We start from the raw sequence: 26,210 nt of genomic DNA, 5'->3' as shown, positions 1-26,210 counted from the left end.
TGGCAGCAGATCCAGCTTTGCCGAGGCAAGAGTTGGGTGCTGAGTGCAGCAAACCAAAAATGTCTCCCCTCCCTGCAGGTCACATTCAGCAAAGAAGATGTTTTTGTGAGAGCCAAGGATGTCTTCAGTATCCAGCACAATTCAGGTGTGGGCTCGTTCCTCCAGTGCCAACTAAGTACCACATCCCCTTTCAGAACCAGTTTTTTTAGTACAAATTCTTCAGCTTGGGCACTTGGCCTCCCTGCCAGCTCCATCGGTGCCACCTGGATCCATAACACTGTTTGCTCTCTTCGAGTTCTCTATGCCAAGGAGCAGCTGGTCCCAATAATCAGCCCCCAGAATGTAGGACTAACACATCCGGGACTTTACACAGTCAGAGCCAGCGTGGACAACGGGATCTTCAGTTCCAATCTGTCGTGCAATTTCTGGGTTGCTTCCCAAGTGTCAGGCCTGCGTGTTGTTCACCCTGTTCCTCAAGGTGGCAAGGTGTATGTACCATCCAACCACATCACCCTGGTGGTCAAAATCTCCTCTGGAATGAATGCGACGGCACATTGGCTGGGAGACAACCACACCTTCCCCTTCGAAGGGGCCTGCCCACAGACTATTGCACCACTGCCATCAGACTGTGCCAGAGAGAACAATGACACCTGGTTTGCTGTGGTCAGCCTGAGCGGCCTCAAGGAGGGGGCAAGTACCCACATCCTTGTTGCAGAGAATGCCATCAGCTCCCAGAACATCACCATCACAATAAAAGTGGAACAGCCTATCCGCGGGCTCAGGGCCACCCCAGACCCTGAAAGCAGAGTCCTGCTAAATACACGAGTGGTGAGTTGTTACTGGTGTTTCTACTTAATGATGTTAAGCCTTTACTTCCAATGGTGTGGGTTTGACTCAAGAGGAAGACAAGGGCTCTATTCCACATGGGGTCAGGGTGTAGCACTGCTTGCTGCTAAGTGCTGGCTCATGAGCCATGCAGTCAGCACTGCTCTGGTACATGCATGTGGCAGAAACCACTCATGCTCTCTGGCAGGGAAGCAGCTCAGCTGTATGCTCACTTTAATTCCCTCAGAGGTAAGGCAGCGCTTCCTGCAAAGGCAATACTGGCTTTTCATTTTCCCAGGGATTTGATTGGAAAATTGATGCATTTATCAGTGGCCAGTGCTTACCTTGCTTTGACTTGTCAAGGTAGTTTATTCCTTCAGGCATTTTGATTTGCTCTACTAAATCTTTACACCAGCTGACAGAAGCTAGAGATGTGTTTCTTCCATCCATCAAAGGCTTGGACTTGCTCCAATGTTTTCAGTCTTTTTTTCCCCCAAATCCCTCATCCCCTGAACTACAGCCAGGCCCTCAGAACCTGTTTGAAAACTGCCCATCATTATCTGTAAAGGACTGTGCTCAGTTTCTGGCTGCTTATGGCAGAACTCTGTGCCTGCAATGCCTGTTAAGTCTCACACTCCCTGCTCAGGAGGCACTGTAGAAGTAGGGAACTTACCCTGTTTGGTGCAAGGCAACCATTTTTGTGTTTGGGACAGGCAGCATCCATGGACTAGGAGCAGAGATTGAGTTTGCAGATGTAGGTAAAGCTGAGTTATTTCTGCAAAGATTTCAGAGAGCTTTTTAGCCAGCAAGAAAGAGACCTGATCCCAAGAGCAGAGCATGAGGATGTGGGAGCAGGAAATAGAGCTTTTGCTCCCAGCTTTGCTGTTGGTTTATGGAATTGGGATCTGCACTGCTCTGTCAGTGGCAAAGCCACAGGTGATCCTACACCTGTGACATGCTCTGAGAGCAGTGTCTTATGCGTGTGTGATGCCTCCCAGTCTGGCTCTGCTCCTTCTCCAGCCCATCTGGGAAGCACTGTGCATGCTTTTCCCTTGCACTAGCATAAAATGTCCTCATGCCTTTCAGAGCTATGTCCCTGTGATGGAAGCCGGGTCAGATGTGACTTTCCGATGGACGGTAGATGATAAACCATCTTTCACTTTTTACAATGTTGTCTTCAACGTTATCTACCAAAGCCCAGCTGTGTACAAGCTTTCGGTAAGCCGAAATACCATAATACCATTTTAATCCTGGGTTTCCATTTCATCCCATGAGCTAAGCAGGAAAAGGAGAAGGGAGAGAAGGCAGCAGAGCTTTCTGCAGACAGCCTGCTCCATTCAGGAGCGGTCAGTAGTGCAGGTCCATGCCATGTGCTCCAGTTGAGTTGAGGAGATTTTTGCTGTGCTCCTAACAAGCTCATCTGCTATTCCTTGCAATTGCACAAAGTTTCTTCTTATGGCTTTCTTTCCTTCTGACTTCTCTGTCTTTCTTATCTTTGCCTTCTCCTTTTTTTCCCAGCTCCTTTCTGGTCATGGAACATCTGTCCTTGTTCCTTCCCAGCAAGAATGAGGCAGTGAGCCCCAGAGTAGAGTGTTGGCCACTGCTTTGGCATGCAGGCGATGTGTTTTCAGAACCAGGCAGGGATAGAATTCAAATGTAAGATTTTCATAGCCAGAACAGAGCTTCTGCCACAAGCTCTCCTGGTCTCCGTCCTGTCCGCTTTCTTCTAGTGCAGTCAGAAACACCAGAAGAAGGATAGAGCAAAAAGTCTGGACAGAAGAAAGAATCTCCTGTGGAAGAGGAGTTCACCTCTGGCCAGAACTCCTTTCTGGTTCTTGCTATGTAGAGTCTTGGTCTGGCTACAGGCTGCTTAATACATTTGCAGGATGACTAGTGGCTGAAGAGACACCAGCCCTAGCTCTGAAGGCACGCTTGCACTAATTTTCTGCGTGCTGCACTGTGCTGACAAGTCCTTCCTTGGACTAGTATAGTGTCAAAGGTGTGGGTCTAGCAAAAGGTGGCTTTGCCGGTTAGGTGACCTTCCAGTCTACGCTGCTTTCCAGAGCCTTTCAGGCTATTGCTTCTGCCTCCCTGTCCCACAGGCTACTCTTCTCTGACCTAACCTGCTGCCTGCCTGGGGGAATCTCTTCCACACAGTGAAGCCCCACTCTGAGGAGAGGGCATCATGGCAAGGAGATTCCAAGTGCGTTCTTTGTCCCACTGTCCTTCCCAGCTCACCGCCTCCAACCACGTCAGTAACTTTACAGTCAACTACAATGTCACTGTGGAGATGATGAATAAGATGAAGAACCTGACTGTGTTGGGCATCCCTCCGGTCCTCCCCCAGAACAGCACCATGGAGTTTACAGCAAGAGTTCAGGTTGATTCAGCTGTGGATGCTATGTTCCTGTGAGTCCTTTGCAAGTTACCTGAATGTAGGATCTTGCTGTGCACGGCTTACCAGCCTTCCCCATGTTATTTCTTCTGTCTGGGACAGTTGATTTCAAATGTCCATTTCTTCATCTGCTGTCTAAGTAGTCCCTGGAAATCTGATTCAGTCACACTGCTTGGGACCTGTACTTGAAGCCTGAAATAATTTTCTCTTATAAGACTTCTATGTAGCTTCAATATTTGCTGTCTCTTTTTAGTAGTGCAGTGCTCCTCTGACATGGCTCTGCAGCATTGGCGTAGCTACTTCTTTGATATTTGTCATTATACTTGCTATGATTTTTTTTCTGAAAACCCTCACCTAATGCCTGAACGATTCAGGCTTGGGGCTTTTGTGGTGTAGTACAACATAGTCTGTATGTTTCTCCAGGTGGGATTTTGGAGATGGTATCCAAGAGACATACCAGTTCACACCTCCCTACAACAAGTCTTTCCTTGTTCCTGATCCCAGTGTCCACGAGGTTATAATTGAGCACAATGTGTCACACATCTATGAATACCCAGGTATGCTCAGGCTGGTTCTTTAGGGAAGAAAGAACTCAGATGTTTTTGTTTTGTGGATATCACAAGGCAGCTTCAAATAAAACAGTAGCTTTGAAGTCATTACGTTGTTCCTGAGCAAACTGGCGCATCACATGGCCTGGTTATAATTCCTGCTTGTCCTGGAACAGAGGAGGGAAGGACAGGGTGTATGCAGTGCAGGAACAGAGCGTCTCCATGGAACTGCCTGCCACATTACCATACTGTTGCAGCACTGAGAAAGCTGTTGCACAATTACTGCTCTCACCACTGTTCCCTTTCTGTTCTTTTTCTGTGCAGGTGATTACATCCTGGTGGTTCAAGTGTCAAACCAGTTTGAGAACCTCACCTACTTGGCCCCAGTTTGCGTCCACAGTTATTTGGTTGATGTGCAAATAGAAACAGTGAAGGATGTTTTGGTTGTAAACCGCTCAGTCACTTTCAGAGCCATTCCACTTCCATCTCCCTATGGTGTCTTTTACACCTGGGACTTCGGGGACGGGTCCTCACTGGTAACAGAGAGCCAGTCTACGGTGACATACAGCTACTCCAGCAGGGGGGTGTACAACATCTCCGTGTCAGCAAACAACACCATAAGCACCGTGGAGACAGTTGTGTGTTACCAAGTGTTTGAAGAGATAACTGGGCTCCATGTTTCCGCAGATGAGGTGGCAGAGGTGGGTGCAGCTGTTACCATTAATGCTTCGGTACAGACTGGAGACAGTATCACCTGGATATTTGATATGGGGGATGGGACGGTGCTGAGGAGTCTGGTGCCAGTGGTGGAACATGTGTACACAAAGGACATCAACTGCACTGTGAATGTGACAGCTGTGAATCCTGTGAACTCTGTCACCCAAACTGTTCCTGTTTGGATATTTGTCCTGGAAGTACTCAAAATAGACCCTACTTCTTGCATTCTTGAGCATCCAGATGTGCAGCTCACTGCGTACGTGACAGGGAATCCCGATGAATACATCTTTGACTGGACCTTTGGAGATGGCTCATCCAACGTCACAATCAGTGGGGACCCTGTAGTGATGCACAACTTCACACGAAGTGGGACGTTCCCCTTGTCCCTGACTCTCTCAAGCAGGTTTAACAAGGCTCATTATTTCACCAGTGTCTGTGTGGAGCCAGAGGTAGTCAATGTCACGCTTCTCCCTTCCAAGCAGTTTGTGAGGCTTGGTGAGGAATGCAGCTTCCAGGTCAGTGCTATGCCCCCCTACCAGTACCGCTACCGCTGGGATTTTGGCAACAATGAGTCCACAAGGTCAAGTGGAACTGAAGTGAGCTACAACTACAAGAGCACAGGGGTCTTCCTGGTTACAGTGACTGTCTCCAACAATGTCTCTTTCAACAATGACACGGCATTTGTGGAAGTCCAGGAGCCAGTTGGGGTAGCAAAGATTGAATATAATGGGACAAAGGTTTTAGAGCTGAACCAGGTCTACTTGTTCTCTGCCAGCATGAATGGAACCAAAGTGAATTACTTTTGGGACTTTGGAGATGGCATTACCCAGCCTGGCCAAACCACTACCCACTCCTACAACAATACTGGCCATTACACTATTAGTGTGACAGGCCAGAATGATGTGAGCACTAATGAAACCAGAATGGATATCACAGTGAAACGTCGGCTACATGGGATTACCATCAATGCCAGCAGGACAATTGTGCCTTTAAATGGTTCAGTGAGTTTTGTGGCCACGCTTGTAGCTGGCAATGCCATCCGCTACTCTTGGATCCTCTGTGACCGCTGTACTCCTATCCAAGGCTCCTCCACAATTTTCTACACCTTCCGATCCGTGGGCACATTCAATGTCATTGTGACAGCAGAGAATGAGATCAGCTCGTTGCAGGACAGTATCTATGTCTACGTCTTGGAACAGATTGAAGGCCTGCAGGTGGCTAGCAGTGACCTGGTGGAGGATCTCTATTTCCCAACTAACAAAACACTCCATCTGCACGCGGTGGTGAGAGAGGGGACAAACATCTCTTACAGCTGGATAGCCCAAAAAGATGGCAATGCTGTGCAGACATCCACTGGGAAAACCTTCACCTTGAATGTCTTAGAAGCTGGAAACTACACTGTCTATCTGAAAGCTACCAACATGCTGGGATGTGCAACTGCTAACAAGACATTGGAATTCATCGAAAGCCTTGGTCTTCTAAAGCCTTATGCCTTCCCCAACCCAGTTGCTGTTAATGCATCTGTTAACATAAGTGCCACCATAACCAGTGGCTCTGGTATCACGTATATTTGGTACCTGGAGGATGGCTTCTCTCCTGTTACATCTGAATCCTTTATCATACATTCCTTCCAAAGCCCTGGGACTGTGGAGGTTGTAGTTGGAGCAGAAAACAAGCTGGATTCAACCAATGCAACAATTAGTGTCTATGTGGAGGAGGTCATAGAGGAACTGAGTATAGGGACTGCAGAACTGGACTGTAGGTATGTCTCATCAGGCTCAACTGTGATCTTTGAAGGAGAGCTGCAGAAGGGGACTGAAGTGACGTGGCTCTGGGAGGTACCTAATGGCACACTGACAGGCCAGTCCGTGGCAGTCATGTTCCCCACAGCAGGGTTTTACACAGTCTATCTAAATGCATCAAATGACATCAGCTGGGCTGTGGCCAGCAGGAATATCTCTGTGCTTGACAGGATTCAAGGACTGGAAGTTATTGCCAGCAAGAAGGTGGTAGAGCCAGGTGAGCAGGTCACCTTTGTGATCAGGATGTCATCGGGTACCTCTGTGAGTTACTTGGTGAGCATAAGCGGGGACTACTCCGTAGTGCTTAATGGGTCCAAGTACACCCATGAGTTCACCAAGAGTGGCGATTATTTGGTGACAGTGACAGTGCAGAACCAAATCAGCATTGCTCATGCCCAGGTGCTTATCTCGGTTCTGGAGGCTGTCCGTGGCATCAGGCTCCTAAACTGCTGTGAGCGAGGTATTCCCACAGGTACAGAGAAGAGCTTCAGTGCCCAGGTGGGGAGTGGCTCCCGGGTGTTGTTCTCCTGGCAGTTCTCTCTGTGGAAGGAGCAGGGCCGCTCCGTGGTCACTGCAGCAGGAGAGAGTGTTTCCTATACTCCAGAGGCTGCAGGGCTTCTTGAGATTCACCTCAGGGCTTTCAATGACCTGGGAGGTATCAATATCACCAGAACCATCCAGGTCCAGGACCCTATACTCCAAGTCTCCCTCACTGCCTCCAATGCCTTTGTCAATAGGACAGCGCTGTTTGAAGCAGCAGTGGTACCCAATGGCAGGGGTGTTGAGTTCCTGTGGACCTTTGGGGATGGCTCTTCCACTCAAATGACCAGGATCGCAGCGGCCAACTATTCTTACCTGAGCCCTGGGGATTACCTGGTGGAGGTGAATGCCACCAATCTCATCAGCTTCTTCATAGCCCACCTCACTGTTACCGTCAAAGTCCTGGAATGCGAGGAGCCAGAGGTGGAGCTAGCCTTGCCCCCTCAAGTGGTCATGAAGAGATCCCAGAGGAATTACCTGGAGGCACAGCTTGATCTGCGGGGATGCATCAAGTATCAGACAGAGCACCTATGGGAGATATACCGAGCACCCAGCTGTCTGCACCTGGATGACTCCAGCAGGATCCATCTGCCAAATGTTGATGTGAACAGGCCGCAGCTCGTTATACCAAAGCTCGCCCTGGAAGTTGGGAGCTACTGCTTTGTCTTCATTGTCTCCTTTGGAGATACTCCACTGTCCAAAAGCATCTTTGCCAATGTGACCATGATACCGAGTAAGCTGGTCCCAATCATTGATGGGGGGTCATACCGTGTATGGTCCAACACTCAAGACTTAATCTTGGATGGGGAGAAATCCTATGACCCAAACTTGGATGATGGTGAACAGACTCCATTGTTTTACCAGTGGTCTTGTACCTTCTCCTCCAAGGTAAGAGCATTTTTGTACAGCTACAGGGTGTGATCATTTGGGAGCTCTGACTGTGTGTCAGCTTCACTATACATGTGTTAGCATCTGGGTTGAAATGGCGTCAACGGGAGCTGTTGTGAGCATCTTTAACAAAGCTGCTTGGGAAGGAGGGTTGCAAATGTTGCCCAATTCCCAGCTCAGGACAGTGGTACAGAAGTTTTTGTGAGGAGCTGTGCAATGCAGCCTGCTGTAGTTCAGCACTGAGCACCCTCCCTGTGCGCTTCAGAAGCATTTGCACTGGAAGCCAAAGGAATTCATTCTTCTGCTTCCTTTCTTCTTGGCTTCTGCTTCAGGTTCAGTGTAACATCTTCCATAACCTGAAGGAATCACAGAGCTGCTGACTGCTGTCCAAAGGGCGGAGGGCTCTGGTCCCTCTTCTGTGAACAATTAGATGTCTGATAGCAACAGCTGGACTTTAGAGGAGTAGGCACAAGCCAAATCACTGAGCCTGTCACCCTCACTCTGAGGCGATGTGATGTAGTGGATAAGGGGAAGGGGAGGTGTGCCCCTCGCATTTGCATGGGAGATCCACCTCAGGAGAATATCTTAATTGAATGCAGGATTATTTTCCTTGGACAAGGTCATTGCTTTCTATCTTTACAGAGTGAAAATATGCGAGCTATGTGTGAATGAGACTTTCAAGTTTAATTTGTGATGTTTAGCAATGTTTAGGAAGGATTTGATGGAAGAGTCAGTTGCTATAAATTAAGAATCTGAAACTCAGAAGCAGTACAGGAGTGTTCATACGAACCTGTAGAGTAGGTTAATAATGTGCTTTGTCATTCACACACCACCCCGTGTGTCCCAACCTGGTGGTGGCATTGCACAGAGAGCTCTGTGATGATAAGTGGGCTTTGTGTGGACCTGAATGTTTTGGCTGTGGACTAACCCAATGTGCACCCGTACCAAGGAGGGTTTGAAAGTTCTTTTCTCCTTGCAAGCAGAGCTCGGCTGCAGGGTGCTCTCTGAATTTCAGTGCCAAGGGAGGAAATGTCACAATTCCCAAAGCTGTATTAGAAGCAGATGTGGAGTATACGTTCAACCTCACTGTCTGGAAGGAGGGTATGAATCCCGAGGCAACAAATCAAACAGTACGTACCACAGAACTCTGTTGCTTTCTGTCTGTGTGTGCCCATTGCTGCTTTCCCAGCCTGATCCCAGGGGCAGTGCCAGTTCAGCTCAGTGCTGTGGAAGGCACCGGTGTTGTGAGTGCATCAGAGATGCAGGGGAAATGGAATTTAGGGCATTGCTGGAGCCACATAAGCAATCCTGTCCTGGTGGTTGGCGGGGACAGGTGCAGGTGTTTCCATGATATATTCACCTTACACATCACTGTTTTCTTGTCCTGCCAAGTCCTTGTTGTTTCTTCCTGCAGACCTGGGGTTAGTCTCGCTGCACAACCCTGGTGTTCACAACCCAACCCTGGGCTGGCTGCAGTTCCTGGGACCAGGGGTCTGCAGCAACACTTCTGCTATAGAACACAAAAGATCCTGTGGTCAGTAGTTGTTCCACTGCTGTACGCAGTCCTGCGGTCTTCATACGTCACATTACCAAGTTCTTCCTTGATTTTTGCCTGCAGAGAGCTTCCTAAATGCTGATCCTTAATTTCACCGTCCTTCTGGATGTTATTAAGGGAGGATTTCTTAAGTGCACGTTGTTTATGTCAAATTAAACCTAACACTGAATGCATCTGTGTTCCGACAGCAGCTATGGTTTATGTCAGTAACATTCATCATGGTGTGTTTGGCAATTAGAGATATAGTTAGTCTGAAAGTGGAAATTCTTACTGCCTGGGTTTTAAACCAAAGCTGGAGGATAAAAAGAAAAAAAAAAAAAAAATGAAATTGATAGTCTTTCAAGGACATTCCGTACTATCTGGTTTCCATGCATGAGTGCAAAACAAAGATTCCAGTTTCATAGGAAATTTGCGAATACCATAGGAATGAATGAAGCTTCAATGCACTCCGGCTTAGTGCCGCGGAATATTTATTCTCTTTTAAAAGTTGCCATACTGAGAGTAATGTCTTCAGTACTGTCTTTCTTTGACTTTGGAACATTCATTATGCCAGGGGAGAGGGCTCTGTCCCATGCTGGACCGCCCTGTTTCCTTGAGGATCAAAGGGCTTTAGGCAAAGAATGGGGATGTTATACTCGGCTCTCTGAAGAAGTTGGCTCTTCCATCTGCACAGCAAAGAGCATTTGATGTGTAGTGGGAGTTGCATCTAGCTAATTTTGCCTTTGTTTTTGTTTCTTGGGGATATGGATAGTGTCAGAAATGCTCACACAGAGCAGTCAAGAGCCCAGGGGTCAAGCCATGGGATGCAGCATGCACTTCAATGCCAAACTCATAGATCAGAGCAGAAACTGGGGAGGTGGCCTCTGTGGCCATCCTGGAGGGAGCAGGTGCTGGCTTTGCACAGCAAAGAACATCCTCAGCAAACTCACACTCTCCGGCTTGCCCTCAGCCCTCTGTTATTCTGGGGTCTAGATGCTTCCCATGCAGCAGCCTTCTGCAGGACCCCTTGCTTCTGGGTGCTCTGCAGAAGGATGCAGTCCCTCGGGGCCATCTGAAATCCTTTGGGAATCCCTTCCTGCTCTTTCCATAGCACATACTGGGCTGGTGCAAACCATCTCCTCCTTGAAAAGCAGGTGCTGCGATATCTGCTTACTTTTTAGATGTTTGTATTCTTGTCCCGCAGCATCTCAGATCTCCTGATGGAGCCTCTTGTTTTCTCAGGTATTTATCAAGAGGGGAGGAGTCCCGATTGTATCCCTGGAGTGTGTTTCCTGCAAAGCTCAGTCTGTCTACGAAGTCAGCAAAAGCTCCTATGTCTACCTGGAGGGGACCTGCCAAAACTGCCACAATGACTCCAAGATTGGGGTAAAGTGCCCAGCAATGCTGGTTGTTGCTTTGCATTGGGTAGACTTCAGGGAGAAGGGGACAGTCAGACAGGACAGAGCAGAAAGACCATATCCCCTGGTGAGCTGTCAGAGCGTGCCCTTCCCCAGGGTTGTACCATCTGCATCCTGGTGGAGATGTCTGCTCTGAGGGGCCTGTGGAACACACAGCCCATCCATCACTCCTACACCAGTGTCTGCCTGCATCTACCTAAGTACCAGCTCTTTTTACACAAAGGCCTTTTTTTTCCTCCCTAAGAGATTAGTAAAGAGTTTTTTTTCTCCCTGCTGGTTGGTGTGTTATTCTGGTGGTTCAAGCAGAGGTTGTTCAGACTGTTCTGATTCCCTAAGCGCCTCATGCTCTCTAATTATAGATTCCAGTAAGCAACATCTCTGCAATCTGTTGAATGAAATGGGTCTTAGAAGTAGAAGTCCTATTTGTGAGTGCTAAGATGTATTGCTCCCAGCAGGCCAAGCGTGTACCTGCATGGCATTTTCTGGCTGGCTATCTCAGCAGTCCTCTTGTTATCACAATAGTACATTTGTGCTATTAACAGTAACTGTCCAGGACACGTTCAGCTTACAGCACATAAAACACGGTATCCCATGGAGACTCCACGAGTACTTAATTTATTTCCTGTGTTTTGTATTCTGTATTATGAAATATTCTGTCGGAGGGTGATGTAATCCCAGAGACTACAGTAGATCTCACAGTGGAAATATTCCCATCAGACGTTTTGGAATGGTTCCAGTTCTTGTTGCTGTAGCACACGAGACTAAGGCTGAATTATCAACTGCAAATTTGGCAGACGCTTCCCACTAGAAATCTGTTACTTTTTATAAGAGGCTCAATCTGAAAACATTTTAGGGACGTAACTTCAAATTCAAACAAAACCTCTCCTGTCTTTCCCTTCTTCGTCTCTGCAGAGATGGGCAGCCCACAGCTTTAAAAACAAGTCTCTCATCCTGGACAAAAAAACTACCTCCACTGGTGATACGGGAATGAACCTGGTCTTGAGGCAAGGGGCACTGAAGGATGGGGAGGGCTATACTTTTACCCTTCACATCACAGACCTCACAACAGGGGAGGAAGGGTTTGCTTCCATTGACCTGCTCCCCAACCAGCCTCCCATCGATGGATCCTGCCAGCTGTCTCCCAAAGGACCGCTCAGGGCACTGATGGCAAAGGTGCACTTTGAGTGTACAGGTGAGTGTGCTGGGCACTTGCCAGCCCTCTCTGTTCTTCTTTCTCATGTCTAGTAAGTTACCAAGTGCCTTTATTCCCACAGTTGTTTTATTTTCCCTTAGCTCATATCCCAGTACACTCGAGGCGTGGACCTTTCTTTCACTGTTCCCCAAATCTTGGACCCTGAGCAGTTCTGTGTGCTCAAATTAAGGCACCCTTTGGAAATCCCAATGGCAGGAAGGCACTTTTTTACACCTAACCCATGTAGTTGAATAGCAGTATATGGGCCAGGATGGTACTTGTGGGAGGTGTCTCAAGGACAGGAAAAAGAAGATACATGCCCAAAACAGTCTCACAGATCTGGGAAGAGTAAAGACAAAGCACTGGGGCCATCTCAGTCATATGGGCTAGATATTCCCATCTAGCAGTTATCTTCTCAACCAGCTGCAGAGACAGCAACAAAGAATCCAGCTTTGGAAAAGGGGCCTGGCTGATGGTCTATAGCTTTGGGCCAAGGGCCTCCAAAATCCTTATTTCCCATGAGACTAGAGGTTAAGGTGCTCTGTGCACAAATGCTGGGAGGCCACGCTGCAGAGGAAATGACGAGTTCTGCTGGGTCTGGGGAGGCTGCTCACTGATGCACAGCTTAGGCTGGGGGAGAAACAGCAGTAGATTCCATGTGTTATGGTTGCAACTTTGGCCTGGGCTATGCAAAATGAGCATAAAATCAGTACATGTTTGGACTGGTAGGAATTTTAGGTTTCTGTCCAGTGCAGCAATCCCTGACGGAGCCACATGCTTTACATTGCAAGCCCTGAAAACATTGGCCAGCCCGGTGGAGTCCTTAAGCTGTCCCAGCCAAGGGCTCAGGGCTGGTGGCAGCAGCTCCCCGCTGCCTTTGTCCTCAGTCATGAGTGTTTTTGTGTTTGTCTTGCAGGCTGGCGGGACACGGAGAATGCAGAGGACCCACTGGTGTACATCCTCCTGGCGTCTCGCCACCGTGCTGGGCATTACCATGAGTTCTGTGTGTACAAGGGCAGCCGTGCTGAGCACAGCGCCTTCCTGCCTCCGGGCTTTCACGAGAGTGGTTTTGTGGTGTCTGTGTCAGTCCTCGTTCAGGATCAACTGGGAGCAACTGTGGTGGCCATTAACCAGTAAGGCTGGGGAGAGGCTGGGCTGGGTCTGCACACAGTTCCTGAATCACTGCCTCATGGCTGAACTGCTGGATCCCTTTTTGAAGGGTTCAGCATTTTCTAGGTGAGATACCTCCTAGTTGATGCTGCTGGAGGCTCAACAAATGGGAGATGCTGCCACAGACAGCCCCAGTCTTTGTGGATCACGTCTCAAAGGCCCGTTGAGTCTTCAGGCAGTGTCCTGAGCTATTCTCAATGCTTCCTGGTGTAGCTGTGTGCCTGCTCCTTCTCCAGGCTGATCTGTAGTCCTATCCTCCTGAGGAGGAGCGTGCAGTTGTGCAGTGCCTATGGAGGAGAATCTGTGTCCCAGCTGTTCCTCAGAGCCCAGGGAGTGATGCCAAAAGTAGCGCAGCTCCTCCCAGCGCACTGGCCCTATTTAGATGCTCTTTGTGCTCCACCAAATTAAACTTGGATTTTTTCCTCTGGGTTCAGTGCACCCCTGTGCGTCATCTACCTCCACCATTGCAAAGCTGCACCAGCTAAGAAGCTTCAGGCCCACAGAGCTCCTACATCCATTGCAGATTGGGTTACCAGGGCAGGCATTAGTAATGCTTTCACTGGTGTTTAACAACCTGTTTCCCCTCTATTTTCCTTCCCAGCTAAAGGGTAGATTCTTCTCCCTGCTCTCAGCCCTGTTTGAAAATGTGCACCTCAACCAAATGCCTCTTTTCCTTGGCAGATCCATGGAAATTGGCTTACCTGAGGGGTTCCCCAGCCTCTCCTACTGGCTCTACAATCAAACGGACACTGTGCTCCAGGGCTTAGTGAAACAGGGGGACCCTCAACATGTCATTGAGTACTCTCTGGCCCTCATCACCATCTTGAATGAGGTAAAGCAGCACACTGTACAAGAGGGACCTCTGCAAGCTCTTGAGGCTGCTAGTAATGTTCTTTGGCCAGGTTTTGTTTAACAATGTAGGAAAATGACTAATGCTACAGGTTTTGTGTTTGGTGGGCTTTGTTTTGTGTGTGTGTATGTAAATCAGCATATCTGTATGCTGGGATCTGGGCTGGAGTTATTTTTGTGCATCAGAAGGAGTATCTGGCTCCAGGCACACAGTGACTAGAATAAGCTAAGGTGTAAGACCGCTGTAAGATAAAACAGTGGTCCCAGGGAAAACGATGATCCGGACATCCCCCATGCAGCTTTCATTTTCAGATAGTTTTTCCTCTCTGCTGCTAACCTCAGGTGTAAACACTGAGTTTAAAAGCAGAAATCTTGGTCCGAATTCTCCTACCTCCTCCATGCTTCCCTGAGGCAGCCACCCTTCTTCAACTCAGCATCCCCATGAGCACAGGCACTGTGCTTTGCTAGGTAGGGACTGCACACTGGTGTGCTACTTAGCTGTCAAGCGCAAGGCTGTTAAGGTAATTGCTTGGAGCACACTTGTGAAACTGAGAAAATTCTACTGAAAACCCAGCTCATTAAATCACCATCTGGGGAGAAAAACAGGCAGGAAGGAGATGTAGAGTGCAGGAAAGGTGAATTCAGCACAACTCATCAGCCTCTGAAACAACCTGATGCATTTCCTCACTCTACCTGCTTTGATCCTCCTCAGTATGAGCGGTCAGTGCTTCTGGAATCTGAGACTGGGAATGAGTTTGAACTCCGGACTTGGACTCGCAACAACATCACAGAAACCCTGAATTCACTGAATGTGAACACGGTTGATGATATCCAGCAGATCTCAGCAGCGCTGGCTCAGTGCACGGTATGTACCAATTGTTACCCCCAACCTTCTGCTCTTCCAGGAGCAGCTTAGATGCTCTCCAGTTCTTTTACTTCCCTGCCCCTCTTTCTCCCACATACAGACAACACAGGGACAGTAGGTGTCATTCCTTGACATCAATAGGGTCTCAATGGAGATGTCCTATGTGTTATCAGCTCTGCTTCTTGCCATGCCACCAATCTAGCAGGCGTGGATAAGGTGATGTATTCGTATACTGGAAGACAGCACCTAGGAACTCTGTGCTTCTTCTCCATACCAGTGCTGGTAGGGCAGCTTACTAGCAAGCAGCTCTCTTAACTAGCAGATGGAGACTGTCAGAAAAGCCTCAGCAGGTTGGAGAAGTGCTGGAATAAATTACTGGGGGGTGCACAGAATCTCCAAGGACAAGCTGGTCTCCATCAGAAGTAACTCAAGTAGAGTCAGACCTGCCTTGAGAAAGGGAAAAAGCCAAGGGCTGATGTTCCTTCCAGCCTTATTTCTACAATACAAGATTAGAAGCACTTCTCTGCTGTGCTGTTGACTGGAAGCACTGTGTTCCCTGGCCAACCAGCAATTGCAGCTCCCTGGTGCTGGGGCTGCTGCCTCTTGGATTAAGGAGTGGTTTTATGTGTTTTCTCAGATGGGCAAAGGGAAGAGAGCCCAGTTATATAATGTGCTTGGGTTTTGATGCTCAGCCAGCCTGCTCTGGCATGCTGTTTCTTCCCCACCCTCCTAAGCCTTTGCTTTTCGGGAGTGCAGTCAGGTACCCTGGCATTGGATGCACATTGCTTTCCCAGCCAGGTCAGCAACCTTGTTGACTGGGAACGGATGGTCACTGAAATGATGGACAGACTACTGCATGCCACCCACAAAGTCCCCATTCTTCTCCTTTCTCTGTTTCAAAGTCTGTAAGCCTCAAAAATCACTTTTTTCTGTTCATCTTTACTCAGGGATTTGGGGTTCAAGCGTATCCCGCTCTGATGCCACGTTGGTTTGTTTCTGTCTCTCACACATGCTCTTGCCTTGTGACTTGTTCTCTCTGTGGAAGCCTAAGTCTAGAAATAGAATTCTTGTTCCATTGGAAAAGCTGACGTTCTAGGATTAGTTTGCTCTGGGTTGGAATGAAGCGTTTGTGAAAACAGTAATCTAGAATTTCCCAAATGGTTGAGAATTTCCCAGCACAGAGCTCACAGGTTTTCATTCCTGTGGAAATGTCAATCATTGGTGATACTTCTTTGCTTTTACCTACAGGTAAGTGAGAATGAGATTCTTTTTCCCTATCCAAGAGAAATTCGGTCTTTAAGTAGTTTCTTCTTTCTTTCCAGCCACCTGGATACCTCACTCTGTCTTGCTGACTCTGATTTATGTAGCATATCTTCACTTCTCATAGCTTACAAATACGAGCTAAAACAGGAGAGTTCTAGACCTGCAGATGCTGTTTTGATTCTTCACCAAAACATATGGTGAATCACGTCTGAATCTTATGATGATTAAAATGAAAAGATGAATAAGAACTAGGAACCGGACTGTGGTAACAGCTTCCATGTGTTGCCTCAGTCCCTCCCATCCAGCCCTTAAGAGTGCTGGGAGCTCCAGGCCGTGGCTAGAACATTCTGTTTCTTGGACACATCTGGGAGTGGAGGAAGGGCCATCCATCATGCCTGAATGGCAGGATCCCTCCCACAGTTTTCAGGAGTGTTTGGACACTGCAGTGGATCCAATTAGGGCCAAATCTTACTTCCACTGAAGACAGCTGAGTTTGTGGAGGCATCCTGTTTATGGAGCCATTCCTTGTGGGAATAGTGGCCCCAGAGGGGTGCTCAGGAGATGCAGAAACAGGAGACAAGCTTGGCCCTTACAAATGATCTTCAGGAAATTTCAACATGCTCTTTGTTGCCCTTTCCAGTCCTAATGCATCTTCCATTAGCTCCTAGCATGTCTGCCTGTACAATGGCAAACTAACATGAGGGTAGGTGGATGGAAGGCTCCCAGAGACACCAACAAATTTTTGGCATCCCTCAGTGTGGGGAGAACAACTCTGGTCTCTACAGAAGTCTTCCTGGGGCTGGAAAGAGCAGGGATAACTTACAGAGTGCAAATAATGTTTGAACAAATGTTCTCAGGCCTTTGGATGACAGAGCCAGCTGAACTTCCCTGTTGCTTTCATCTTTGCCTCTGAACGTTCCTGCCGAATCAAACAGTTTTTCCTTTGCAGGTGGTAAGCAAGGAGTTGGTTTGCAAGTCCTGCCTGACAAGGACCTTGAACAAACTGGAGAGCATGATGACCATTCTGCAAGGGGAAATGACCCAGGGCACCGTGACACCAACTGGCATCGCCGACAACATCCTCAACATCACAGGTTGGCTTTTTTCATGCAAGAATGGATGATATTTGACCAGATTTGACCAGGCACTGCTGTGGGCACGGGTCTGCCTGTGCAGGTTGCTGGGCAAAAGCAGACTGAGGGAAGTTCTGTAGGCCTGAAGCCATTAGAACTTGAAGCTCACGCCTTTTCAGGATTTTAGGGGAATGGTGTCTAAGATTTGGAGCATGGCACCCCCATTGCTTTATTCTCCCTGCACTTTTCCCAGGGTTATGCTGGCTTTGGCAGCTATTTCTGTGGATATTTAAATACGAGAGTTGTTAACAGACCCACCAGTACTTTAGGGAATTGTTATTTTCATAAATAGTGAATAACAGATATGGCTTCCAGATGCTTGCCTTCCTGGCTGCAAGCAAGGAGGGTACCAAATTTCACTGGGGCACCCCTGAATGTTGTATGGAAATTTCAGTGCGATTACTCTACTGGGAAGCAGAGGTGCATAATGAGCAGTGCAAAGAAGGTATTTCTGAGTGCTCTGCACGATGTAATGCAAAACCTTTGTAACGTGCTTGATTTATCCATCCTTTCCCTATTTCCCAATCTGCTGTTGCAGTCACTTCCCAGGAGGAAAATAAAGCCTGTGGTGATTAAGTCTTCACCACCAAACATTGTAGATGAGCTGAGAAACTGCAGGAGGAGTTGGCAGCTCTATTTTTAACCACGGGCTACTGAACATTTCCAGTGTGGAAGGTCATGTGCACAGCATAGAGCTGTGGTGAGATGACAGTGAGGAAAGACTTGTCTGATTGTTTTGGGAAGGTATCAGATATTATCTAGGCTCTTGCACTTATCTTGACTATTTACCGGTTCTTCTGTTTGTGCTCTTGTTTCTCTCCTGACAGGCGATTTAATTCACCTCGTCAATACCATTTCACAAGAATCCAAGCCCCAGGAATTGCTTGCAGATTCCCACAATTTGCTGTTAGCTCCCAAAGCCTACAACCTGTCTTCCAGCCTGATGCGCATCCTCATGAAGTCTCGAGTGCTGAATGAAGAGCCCCTTGAGCTTGTGGGAGGAGAAATTAAGGCCACAGGCAAAAGGTCCGACCCCTTCAACTTGCTTTGCTACGAAAACATGCCAAACTGCCAGTTCTCCATCCCCCAGGCTTTCAACACCACCCTTTCCAACCTGACGGATGTCATTCAAGTCATGTTCCAAGTGGACTCCAATCCTTTCCCGTTTGGCTACATCAGCAATTACACTGTGTCCACAAAGGTAGCCTCCATGGAGTTTCAGACACACAACGGAGTGCAGATCCCCATTGGCAGCCTGGACTCGGAGAGAGCCATTACTGTAATGGTGTCAAATAATACGGATGCCGACAATCTGTCTGCTGGCACTGAAGTCATCGAGGCAAGAACATCTGTGAACCTGATTGTGACTATGGAGAACAACAATCGAGAAGCTGGACTCCACTTCCGGCTCACTTACAAAGTCTTGAACGGTAGCTCAGGCTGAGCCAGCCCTCCTTGCAATTTGCTTTTCCTTCCCATGGGAGATGGGGGCAGGGTGTTGCAGCAAAGGAAGGCTGTGTCAAGGGATATGTTTGACAGGGGTTGTCAGAACAGTGAGTTCCTTGCTGCACTGCTGAGGTTATGCATGGGCATTATCAGTCCCTGGTGTAATTCTTGCTTGTGGTTGTGACACTGAGAAGCCTTTTGATTTTCCCAGCTCTTTTGTGAGCCACTTTAGCACTGGAGAGATTTTGCCCTATCTCCAGTGGTATCCAGAGCCTCTTTGCTTAGGGATCCTGTGAACTGCAGACAGAGACTGCAGTCTGGAAAAGCATCTCTCCCAACTTTCTGCATTCCTCATACTCCTCCCTGAGCATCCACTGCTGGCAGTAGGCATGTGGTTGAGCTCTCACGGGTGTTTATAAAGTACTTTTTGTTCTTTCTCTCCCTCTCCATGCAGATCGCTACATTGCAAGTGAGCCTGAGCCATTCATCATGGCCTATCTCCACCATGAACCAGAGCCCAATGAGCACAACTGCACTGCCTCAAAGAAAATCAGCCTGGAGGCCCTGTCTGGAAGTGACCACAAGCTCTATACTTTCTTCACCTCACCACTGTAAGAGAATCCTCCCTTGTTATCCCTGCCACTCACAGCTCCCACACCCGCACGCCCTATGGATGTACATGAGAGATGCTCAGGGCCTTGCCATGAGTTATGCTAAGCTGCTCTGCCATGCTGCTGCTGCTGTGGCTATCCACAGTGTTCCTCTGCACTCAGAGCAGACAGCTCTCCTGGACAGGCAGCTCCAGGTTGCCATTCCTACACCCCAACGTGGCACCTTGTCCACCCTGGCTCTTTCTCCTTACCAAATACCATCTACTGCTGGTGTGAAAGCAGTTCAGTGCTCTGTGGTTTGCCTTTCACCAGAGGCTTATCCTGGTGATGAGTTTCCCCTTGCTGACCTTCTCTGTGCTCACCTGCCTACCAGCTGCTATAGACTCTTTGGTTGTTGCTTGTCCAGACTTTCTTCCCCACTCCTGGAGCTGCCCACCTTTAAGAGATCTTTTGCCCCAAGTGACTCACGCTGAGCTCTGCAGATACAGGATCTGCTTCTTGCGTCTTATGAAGGCATTTCCTGGAACAAAGCACCACGCTTGTTAGCCTAGTTCATGAGTTTCAGTGCAACCTTCATAAAAGCAACTGTGTTTTCTAGAGCTCATCATCCCAACACAGGACAGGAGGAGAACACAGGCCCCCTCATGGGCTGGCTTCCTTTTCCCCTGCTTGCCTTCTGCTTCCCTTCTGGGGCTCATTCCCACAGTTGTGCAGTAAAACTCTCTTATTTTTATCAGAGCAGTCATTCTTGTAACTTCAGTTGCTGACTTGCTGCCTTTCTCGGGAGTGTGTTTTCATGCCTCGTGTTATTTAGGAGCCATTCCGAGGCATTATCTAAGATAGATAGGCAACTTGGGAATAGGTGGGGCAAGAGTGGAGCCACTGTTGTGTAAGTTGACACAACTTCCATGGCTTTTGGTAACAGCATGCTCAAAGAGGGATTAATAGTCCTAACGAGCAAATCTGCTCGCAGCCAAGAATCATAGTTGCTATGGAAGTATCCTGGGGGTCAGTGGGACATAGGGAAGAGTGGGCGGGAGAGCTGTGCAAGGCTGCCAGCACAGAGAAGAAAAGAGGATGTGCAATGTAGTGCTCCCAGGTACTGGAATAATAGGAAGAGTGAAGAAGAATTAGTCATCTGGAGTTCGTGCAGTCTGAGAGCTGTGCAGATTATATGGTGTCCACTACTTTTCCTCCTCATCTTTCCCTGCAGGGGAGTGGGCACAGATCCATCAGAATGGATTTGTATCTCCAGCCAGCAGGCTAATATTGTCTTCTTGCTGTCCTTTCCTTCTCCAGAACTGATGACACCATCCAGAAGTATTACTTCAACATCACAAACCATTTCAGCTGGTCCCCGGTGGAGGTGACACTGGGGTTGTACACCTCCCTGTGCCAGTACTTCAGCGAGCAGGAGAAACGGTGGAAGACAGAAGGCATCATCCCTCTGGAGGAGACCAGGCCAGACCAGGCTGTGTGCTTAACCCAGCACCTCACTGCCTTTGGAGCCAGTCTGTTTGTCCCACCCAACTCGGTCCAGTTCATCTTTCCTGTGAGTAAAACAAAGTGATGCTTGTGTTTCATTGTCCCATCTGAGCAAACTTGTCACCTAGAAGTCTTGGGCTCCCATCAGATTCACGTTCAGGTTGGATGTTGGCACACGCACCTGAGTGCCTTGGGGAACTCCAGATGAATACAGCTCACAGGGATGCTGTGTCCTCTGATCATGATATCTAGACGCTGATGCTAAAAACAGACCTTAGCAGATGGTTTTATTCTTCAGTCTGAACACCTTGTAGTGTTCACTTCTTTCATGAGATGGCAAATGCTCTTCCCAGCTGTCACCCAGCACTGTTCTATCCTGAAGAGTTTGCACCTGCCAGCTGCTCCCAGGCTCTTAGGTACATTTGGGCTCTTTCCTATGCTGTCAGCATGACGTAGGTGGGAGTAGAGAGCTCCTTGCAGCTGCTATAGCAAGCTTCAGCTGGCTGCTGCAGTATGCTCTGCAGGGACTGTGAGCAAGTGGGGCCTGACCACACAGTCTGCACAGGGACAGGTCTCTGTATGTGGTAGTGCATGTGAGTGATGATTATAGCCAGCAAGGAGGCAACACAGCTCCTGTGGTTCTCCTGGGGAAGGAGAGTGCCTTTCAATGTCGTCCTTTTCTTTCAGGCTCCAGGCTCAGGCCTCAACTACATCGTTCTGCTGACGTGCGCTGTCTGCTTTGTGACCTACTCAGTGGCTGCACTGATTGTACACAAGCTGGACATGATTGACATTAACCGAGTTGGGGTGATTCCCTTCTGCGGGAAGAATGGGCTGTACAAATATGAGATCCTGGTGAAAACTGGCTGGGGCAGAGGATCAGGTTAGCTTATGGACTTCTGTACTTGATTGCAAGGGTGACATCTGTGTAGTTCCCTTGAGATCTCCCCTCCACAGGGCCCAGAGCTGAGCAGCAGTCTGTTCAGGGCTTCCTCACAGCATTAAAATGTTGGGGTTTTTTTGTATGATGGTCAAGAACTGTGGAGAAAAGCATGCTGTTCCTTTTCTTGCTTTGTTCTCCCCTCTGAATCTTTCTCAGCAGCATGAAGGCAGAAAGCTTTGCTTTCTGGTCTGGGTTTGTAGCTAGGGCAGCCAGAAACAGGATTCCAGCCTTGGAAATACTGGGAGCTGGGATGTGGAAGCAAAGGTGGACGTAGAATGCCAGTGTGTCACTGCTAGAAATGTGTCCCCATTGATCTTAGTGTGACCAGTAATTTCACTGGAAGCAGCTTTGTTCTGAAGTCACCTGAAAGACCATCTAGGTTGAAGAGGTGGACTAGGGAGCATCTGGCAACCTCTACCAGAGAAAAGTCAAAGAAAACAAATCTTTTGACTGTTTAATGGAAAAAAAAAGAAATCCAGAGTAAACGTTTCCTCCCATTGGGGTGTTGGTAAGTCAAAGAATTTCAGATCTGGTCCCTCCAAATAGGAAAACCATGAGTATGTCAAGTTATGTGCACCAGGTCAATGTGAGCAGCTGCCCTCCAGGCTATGTGTAACACTCTGCCTGGGTGTGAGATGGCTGGTCAATGCATTCCTTCCTCCTGAGTGTCCAAGCAGTCCCTCTGAAGGAACCCCTTCATCTGGTACTGAGTCCTTGGCAGGAAGGCAGGGCTGGGGAGCAGATTACCTGGGGTGAACTTTTCTAACTGAACCCTGTTAACTTTGCCAGGCACCACGGCACATGTGGGGATCGCGCTGTATGGGGTAGACAATAAAAGTGGTCACAGACACCTGGATGGTGAAAATGCATTCCACCGCAACAGCCTGGATGTGTTTCAGATCGCAACAGAGCGGAATCTGGGCAGCATCTGGCGCATCCGCATTTGGCATGACAATAAAGGTGAGATGGAAGTGGGCACATGGGGCTGAGGAAGCCACCAGACATCACAGGGCAGGGCTGGACCCTGGTCTAACTGGTGCAAGGGCCAGGAAAGACCAGGAGTTTCTTTTGTTGCCCTCTTGGCTTTGCAGGCTCATGCAGGGAACGTCTGCCATGAAACATGTTTCTTTCTCCCTTAACTTTTAGGACTCAGCCCTTCCTGGTACCTGCAGCACGTCATTGTCCGGGACCTGCAGAGCAGCAAAAGCTACTTTTTCCTGGTGAACGACTGGCTGTCAGTGGAGAGTGAAGAGAATGATGGCATGGTGGAGAAGGAGGTTTATGCTGCCAGTAAGTGCTCAAATCCTATGGGGCTGGGGTGGTTGGGCAGTGTGGCAGCTCTCAGGAAATGCCCACAGTGGAGAGCCTGCATGCTGATGCTGTCTGACTGTGCTGATGACTTGTGCAGCCAGGTACTGTGCTGGGTACTTTGTGCTACAGGAAAAGCCATGGCCAGGATCCACTTGTGCAAGAGAGTCCATATAGATGCAGTGTGAATACCTGTTGAATATCAGCCTGCAAGGAGGGTCTGTGCCAATGCCAGCTGGCTCTCATTCTGCTGTGCTGCTGACTCTGAAACTCTCTCTCTTTGTGCTCAGGTGAGACAGAGCTGAGGAGCTTCTCCCGGATCTTCATAGCAGAGCTGCAGAGAGGTTTCTTTGAGAAGCATGTCTGGCTGTCCATGTGGGACCGCCCGCCTCGCAGCCGCTTCACCCGCGTCCAGAGAGCCACCTGCTGCTCCCTGCTCATCTTCCTCTTCCTCTGTGCCAATGCTGTGTGGTACGGCGTGGTGGGGAACGTACACCTCAGGTACGTTGTGCCTCTTGGTGCTCTGTCCAGTCCCACACCTCCTTGGGGCTCCTCCTGTGCTTCCCATTACGTAGGTCAGGACAGACTTTATATCTGCTGGAAATAGGGGCCTTGCTTGTGGCCTCGAGTCTGCCCTGTTGCAAAGAATTTGGGACCAGTACATAGGCCACTGAGGACCAAGCAGAGCCTGGTCAGCTTTCCTCCCGTCCCCTGTGTCATCTGTTTGAACAGACTATGCCCATTTCTTTCTCTGCACACTTGAAGTGCTCAGTTGTGCTCTTGTCTTGTTGTTTGTGTGGCTGGCAATCCTGAGTGCTCCTTCTAACACCAATCTCTGATCTCTCTTGATTCTTTGCAGCAGCGGGGCTGTTTCCAACCTGATTCCTGTTAATGTGGACACAGTGGCTGTTGGTCTGGTGTCCAGCGTGGTGGTCTACCCTCTCTACTTGGTCATTTTATTTCTCTTCAGGATGGCTCGTGCCAAGGTAACGCAAATTAGTTGCAGGCTACACAAACAGTTGTGACGCCACCAGGTTTGTTTATCTGGGCCTGGACTCTGCTCTTTGTGGTGCATCACTTCTCCAACTGATCGCTTCCCCGCTGACTGTGCACTGCCCTGTACCTTCCCAGAGCCTTGGATTTAGCAAGACTCTGTCTCCGTGTTAGGCTGGGAGCAGCCATTCACCTTAGAGTGACAGATCACTGCCTAACACAACTGCTGTGTGATGCTGGATTCTTTCAGTGCCCAGGCAATTTCCAAAGGGTCAGATTCTAAAAGCTATTTGAGCATGGGGTGTTGATTTTGGTACAAGATAGGTACCTAAATGCTACTGAAAGATACAACCCTTCGCTGCATTGGTAGAAGCCTGAGAGGTGCTCAGTCAAGCTTTTCTAATGAAATACCTGCCCTGGGTACAAACTCAGCTGTCAGAACAAAACTGTGGTTAGGCAGCTGTGGAAGGATTAGCTGGGGATTTAATGACTAGTTAGACACAATTAGCAGCTCCATTAAGTACTGCAGCCTGCTGCTTGGTGACTGATGAGCAGCAAATGTGCTTGATACTTTTTTTTCCTATAAGCACTCCTTGCTTTGCAGGACATTGCACACTTGGGACCTTATATATAGGAAAGGCCAGATGCTGTTGGGTGGTGGCCAGTAGCATCTGGGAGGCAGGGAAGAACATGCCTGTTGTCAGACCTGCCAGGCAGTCCTTTGTGCACAAATGTGGAGCTCCCCAGCGGAGTGGTGAGCAGCAAGAATGTGCTGAGCAACAGAACTCCAGACTGCAGTCACACTGTCACCTCCAACCCTTCCTGTTCCTCTCAAGCCTTCCTGTTTCTTGTAGGTCTCCATCAACCACACCGCGACTCACTCAGACCAGCAGTCCTTAGAGATTGACAACTACCTGGACTCCTCAGTCCTTGACAGCTCCTTCCCCACTTTCCCTGGGCTCCGGGCAGAGGTAACCTGCTCCATACCTGAAAGCCATACAGGCTGAATGGGTTTGTGGGCTCCCTGTACCAACACAGTGTGCATCCCCACTCTGTGTCAGAACTGAAGGTGCCACTGACCAACACTGGTGGTAGGAGAGACCACAGCCCTTTGTCTCTCACCTGCATCTTTGCTCAGGCCAGTCACAGGCACTGAGCACAAGCTGTGCACAGCATATGAGAGTATGATTCCCCCAGAATGCCTGAGCATTACTCTACAGCAGCAGAACAGGGTCCAGGAGGTGTGGGCCCAGGGCTAGCAGTGGCTGGGGTTGCAGGCTTTCAGTGACCCCTGCTGAAGCAATGTTAGCAACCTGCTGTTGTAACCAGGCACCAGCAAGCTTCACGTGCCTCAGGTGCTTTCTCTTCCTCCACAGGCCTTCTCTGAGCAAACCAAAACAGATCTGTTTTTGGAGGACTCCAAAAGGTAAGAAGGATTCTGGGGTCAGAGCAAGTAGGAATTCAGAGTTGTTTTCGGCTTTGAGTTTCACACATACTGTTTCTTCCTTTCCTGTGCCACAGGCTTGCAAATGTGAAACACAGTGCTGCACAGCTTACATACTGTTCTGGGAGGGAAAATAGGGGGCCATCAAAGACCATCAAAGTTGCCTGCAGGCAGTGGAGCTCTGATGGCTTGTTTTATAAGAGCTGGTAACTCCTTGTTGCCAGAGGGTGGAATCTAATATCCATCACCATCTTTATTACAGTTACCCAAAGCATTCTGCAGGTCTCAGTGCAGCCACATGCTGGTACACTGTGGTGGTTCTACTTCCAGACAAGCCTACACACTAACACAGTTTCCTTTCTCATGCTTCTCATTCTTCATGCACACAATTGCACTCACTCCTCTCTTCTCCTGCAGCCTTGTGCGGTGGCCCTCCAGTGAGGCCCTACTCAGCTGGCCAGACCTCCTCAGTGACCCCTCCATCATGGGCAACACCATTCAGAAGCTGAAGCGAGGCCGGGCCAGCCGTCATCTTGGACTCGAGGCCCCTCTTGCAGCTGAGGAGGACAACTTGTCACTTGGCATTCACCAGGGACAGCCCAGATATTTCTCTGCCTCAGGTGTGTAGCATTACTCTGTGCCAGGGTTTGAATGCCACGGGGAGGTGCAGGAGGGACAGTCTGGTCCTTAGGAATCCTGGCTCAGGTTTGGAGAAGTCGGAATAACAGAGCCTGCCACCTGGCTTCAATTCACTGGGCAGAAAAGGAGGGTTATGTTTTCTGGGGAAATGGGATTTCAGTCTGGGGAAGCAGAAATTGTGATGTGGGTCAGTTTGCAGTGA

At 48.9% G+C, this 26,210-nt stretch overlaps 1 protein-coding gene across 1 annotated transcript in view; it reads left to right on the top strand.

Annotated features, from left to right (window-relative positions):
* The window catches only part of PKD1 (polycystin 1, transient receptor potential channel interacting), an 82,989-nt gene that overhangs the window by 45,380 nt on the left and 11,399 nt on the right, over positions 1 to 26,210 (top strand). The window contains exons 11-33 of the mRNA XM_072349561.1: positions 79 to 828; positions 1,912 to 2,043; positions 3,059 to 3,234; positions 3,644 to 3,777; positions 4,093 to 7,715; positions 8,699 to 8,845; positions 10,492 to 10,635; positions 11,580 to 11,859; positions 12,776 to 12,992; positions 13,711 to 13,861; positions 14,591 to 14,743; positions 16,956 to 17,100; positions 17,967 to 18,569; positions 19,040 to 19,196; positions 20,496 to 20,748; positions 21,369 to 21,564; positions 22,414 to 22,584; positions 22,771 to 22,914; positions 23,223 to 23,433; positions 23,792 to 23,918; positions 24,780 to 24,896; positions 25,302 to 25,351; positions 25,787 to 25,989. Of these exons, the coding sequence (XP_072205662.1) occupies positions 79 to 828; positions 1,912 to 2,043; positions 3,059 to 3,234; positions 3,644 to 3,777; positions 4,093 to 7,715; positions 8,699 to 8,845; positions 10,492 to 10,635; positions 11,580 to 11,859; positions 12,776 to 12,992; positions 13,711 to 13,861; positions 14,591 to 14,743; positions 16,956 to 17,100; positions 17,967 to 18,569; positions 19,040 to 19,196; positions 20,496 to 20,748; positions 21,369 to 21,564; positions 22,414 to 22,584; positions 22,771 to 22,914; positions 23,223 to 23,433; positions 23,792 to 23,918; positions 24,780 to 24,896; positions 25,302 to 25,351; positions 25,787 to 25,989 (8,284 nt within the window). The remainder of the gene's footprint in view (positions 1 to 78; positions 829 to 1,911; positions 2,044 to 3,058; positions 3,235 to 3,643; positions 3,778 to 4,092; positions 7,716 to 8,698; positions 8,846 to 10,491; positions 10,636 to 11,579; positions 11,860 to 12,775; positions 12,993 to 13,710; positions 13,862 to 14,590; positions 14,744 to 16,955; positions 17,101 to 17,966; positions 18,570 to 19,039; positions 19,197 to 20,495; positions 20,749 to 21,368; positions 21,565 to 22,413; positions 22,585 to 22,770; positions 22,915 to 23,222; positions 23,434 to 23,791; positions 23,919 to 24,779; positions 24,897 to 25,301; positions 25,352 to 25,786; positions 25,990 to 26,210) is intronic.

This window comes from Excalfactoria chinensis, chromosome 14 (genome assembly GCF_039878825.1).
Source record: "Excalfactoria chinensis isolate bCotChi1 chromosome 14, bCotChi1.hap2, whole genome shotgun sequence".
NCBI classification, from domain to species: Eukaryota; Metazoa; Chordata; class Aves; order Galliformes; family Phasianidae; genus Excalfactoria; species Excalfactoria chinensis.
Note: the sequence above shows the minus strand (reverse complement) of the source record. Positions and strands in the feature narration are given on the sequence as shown.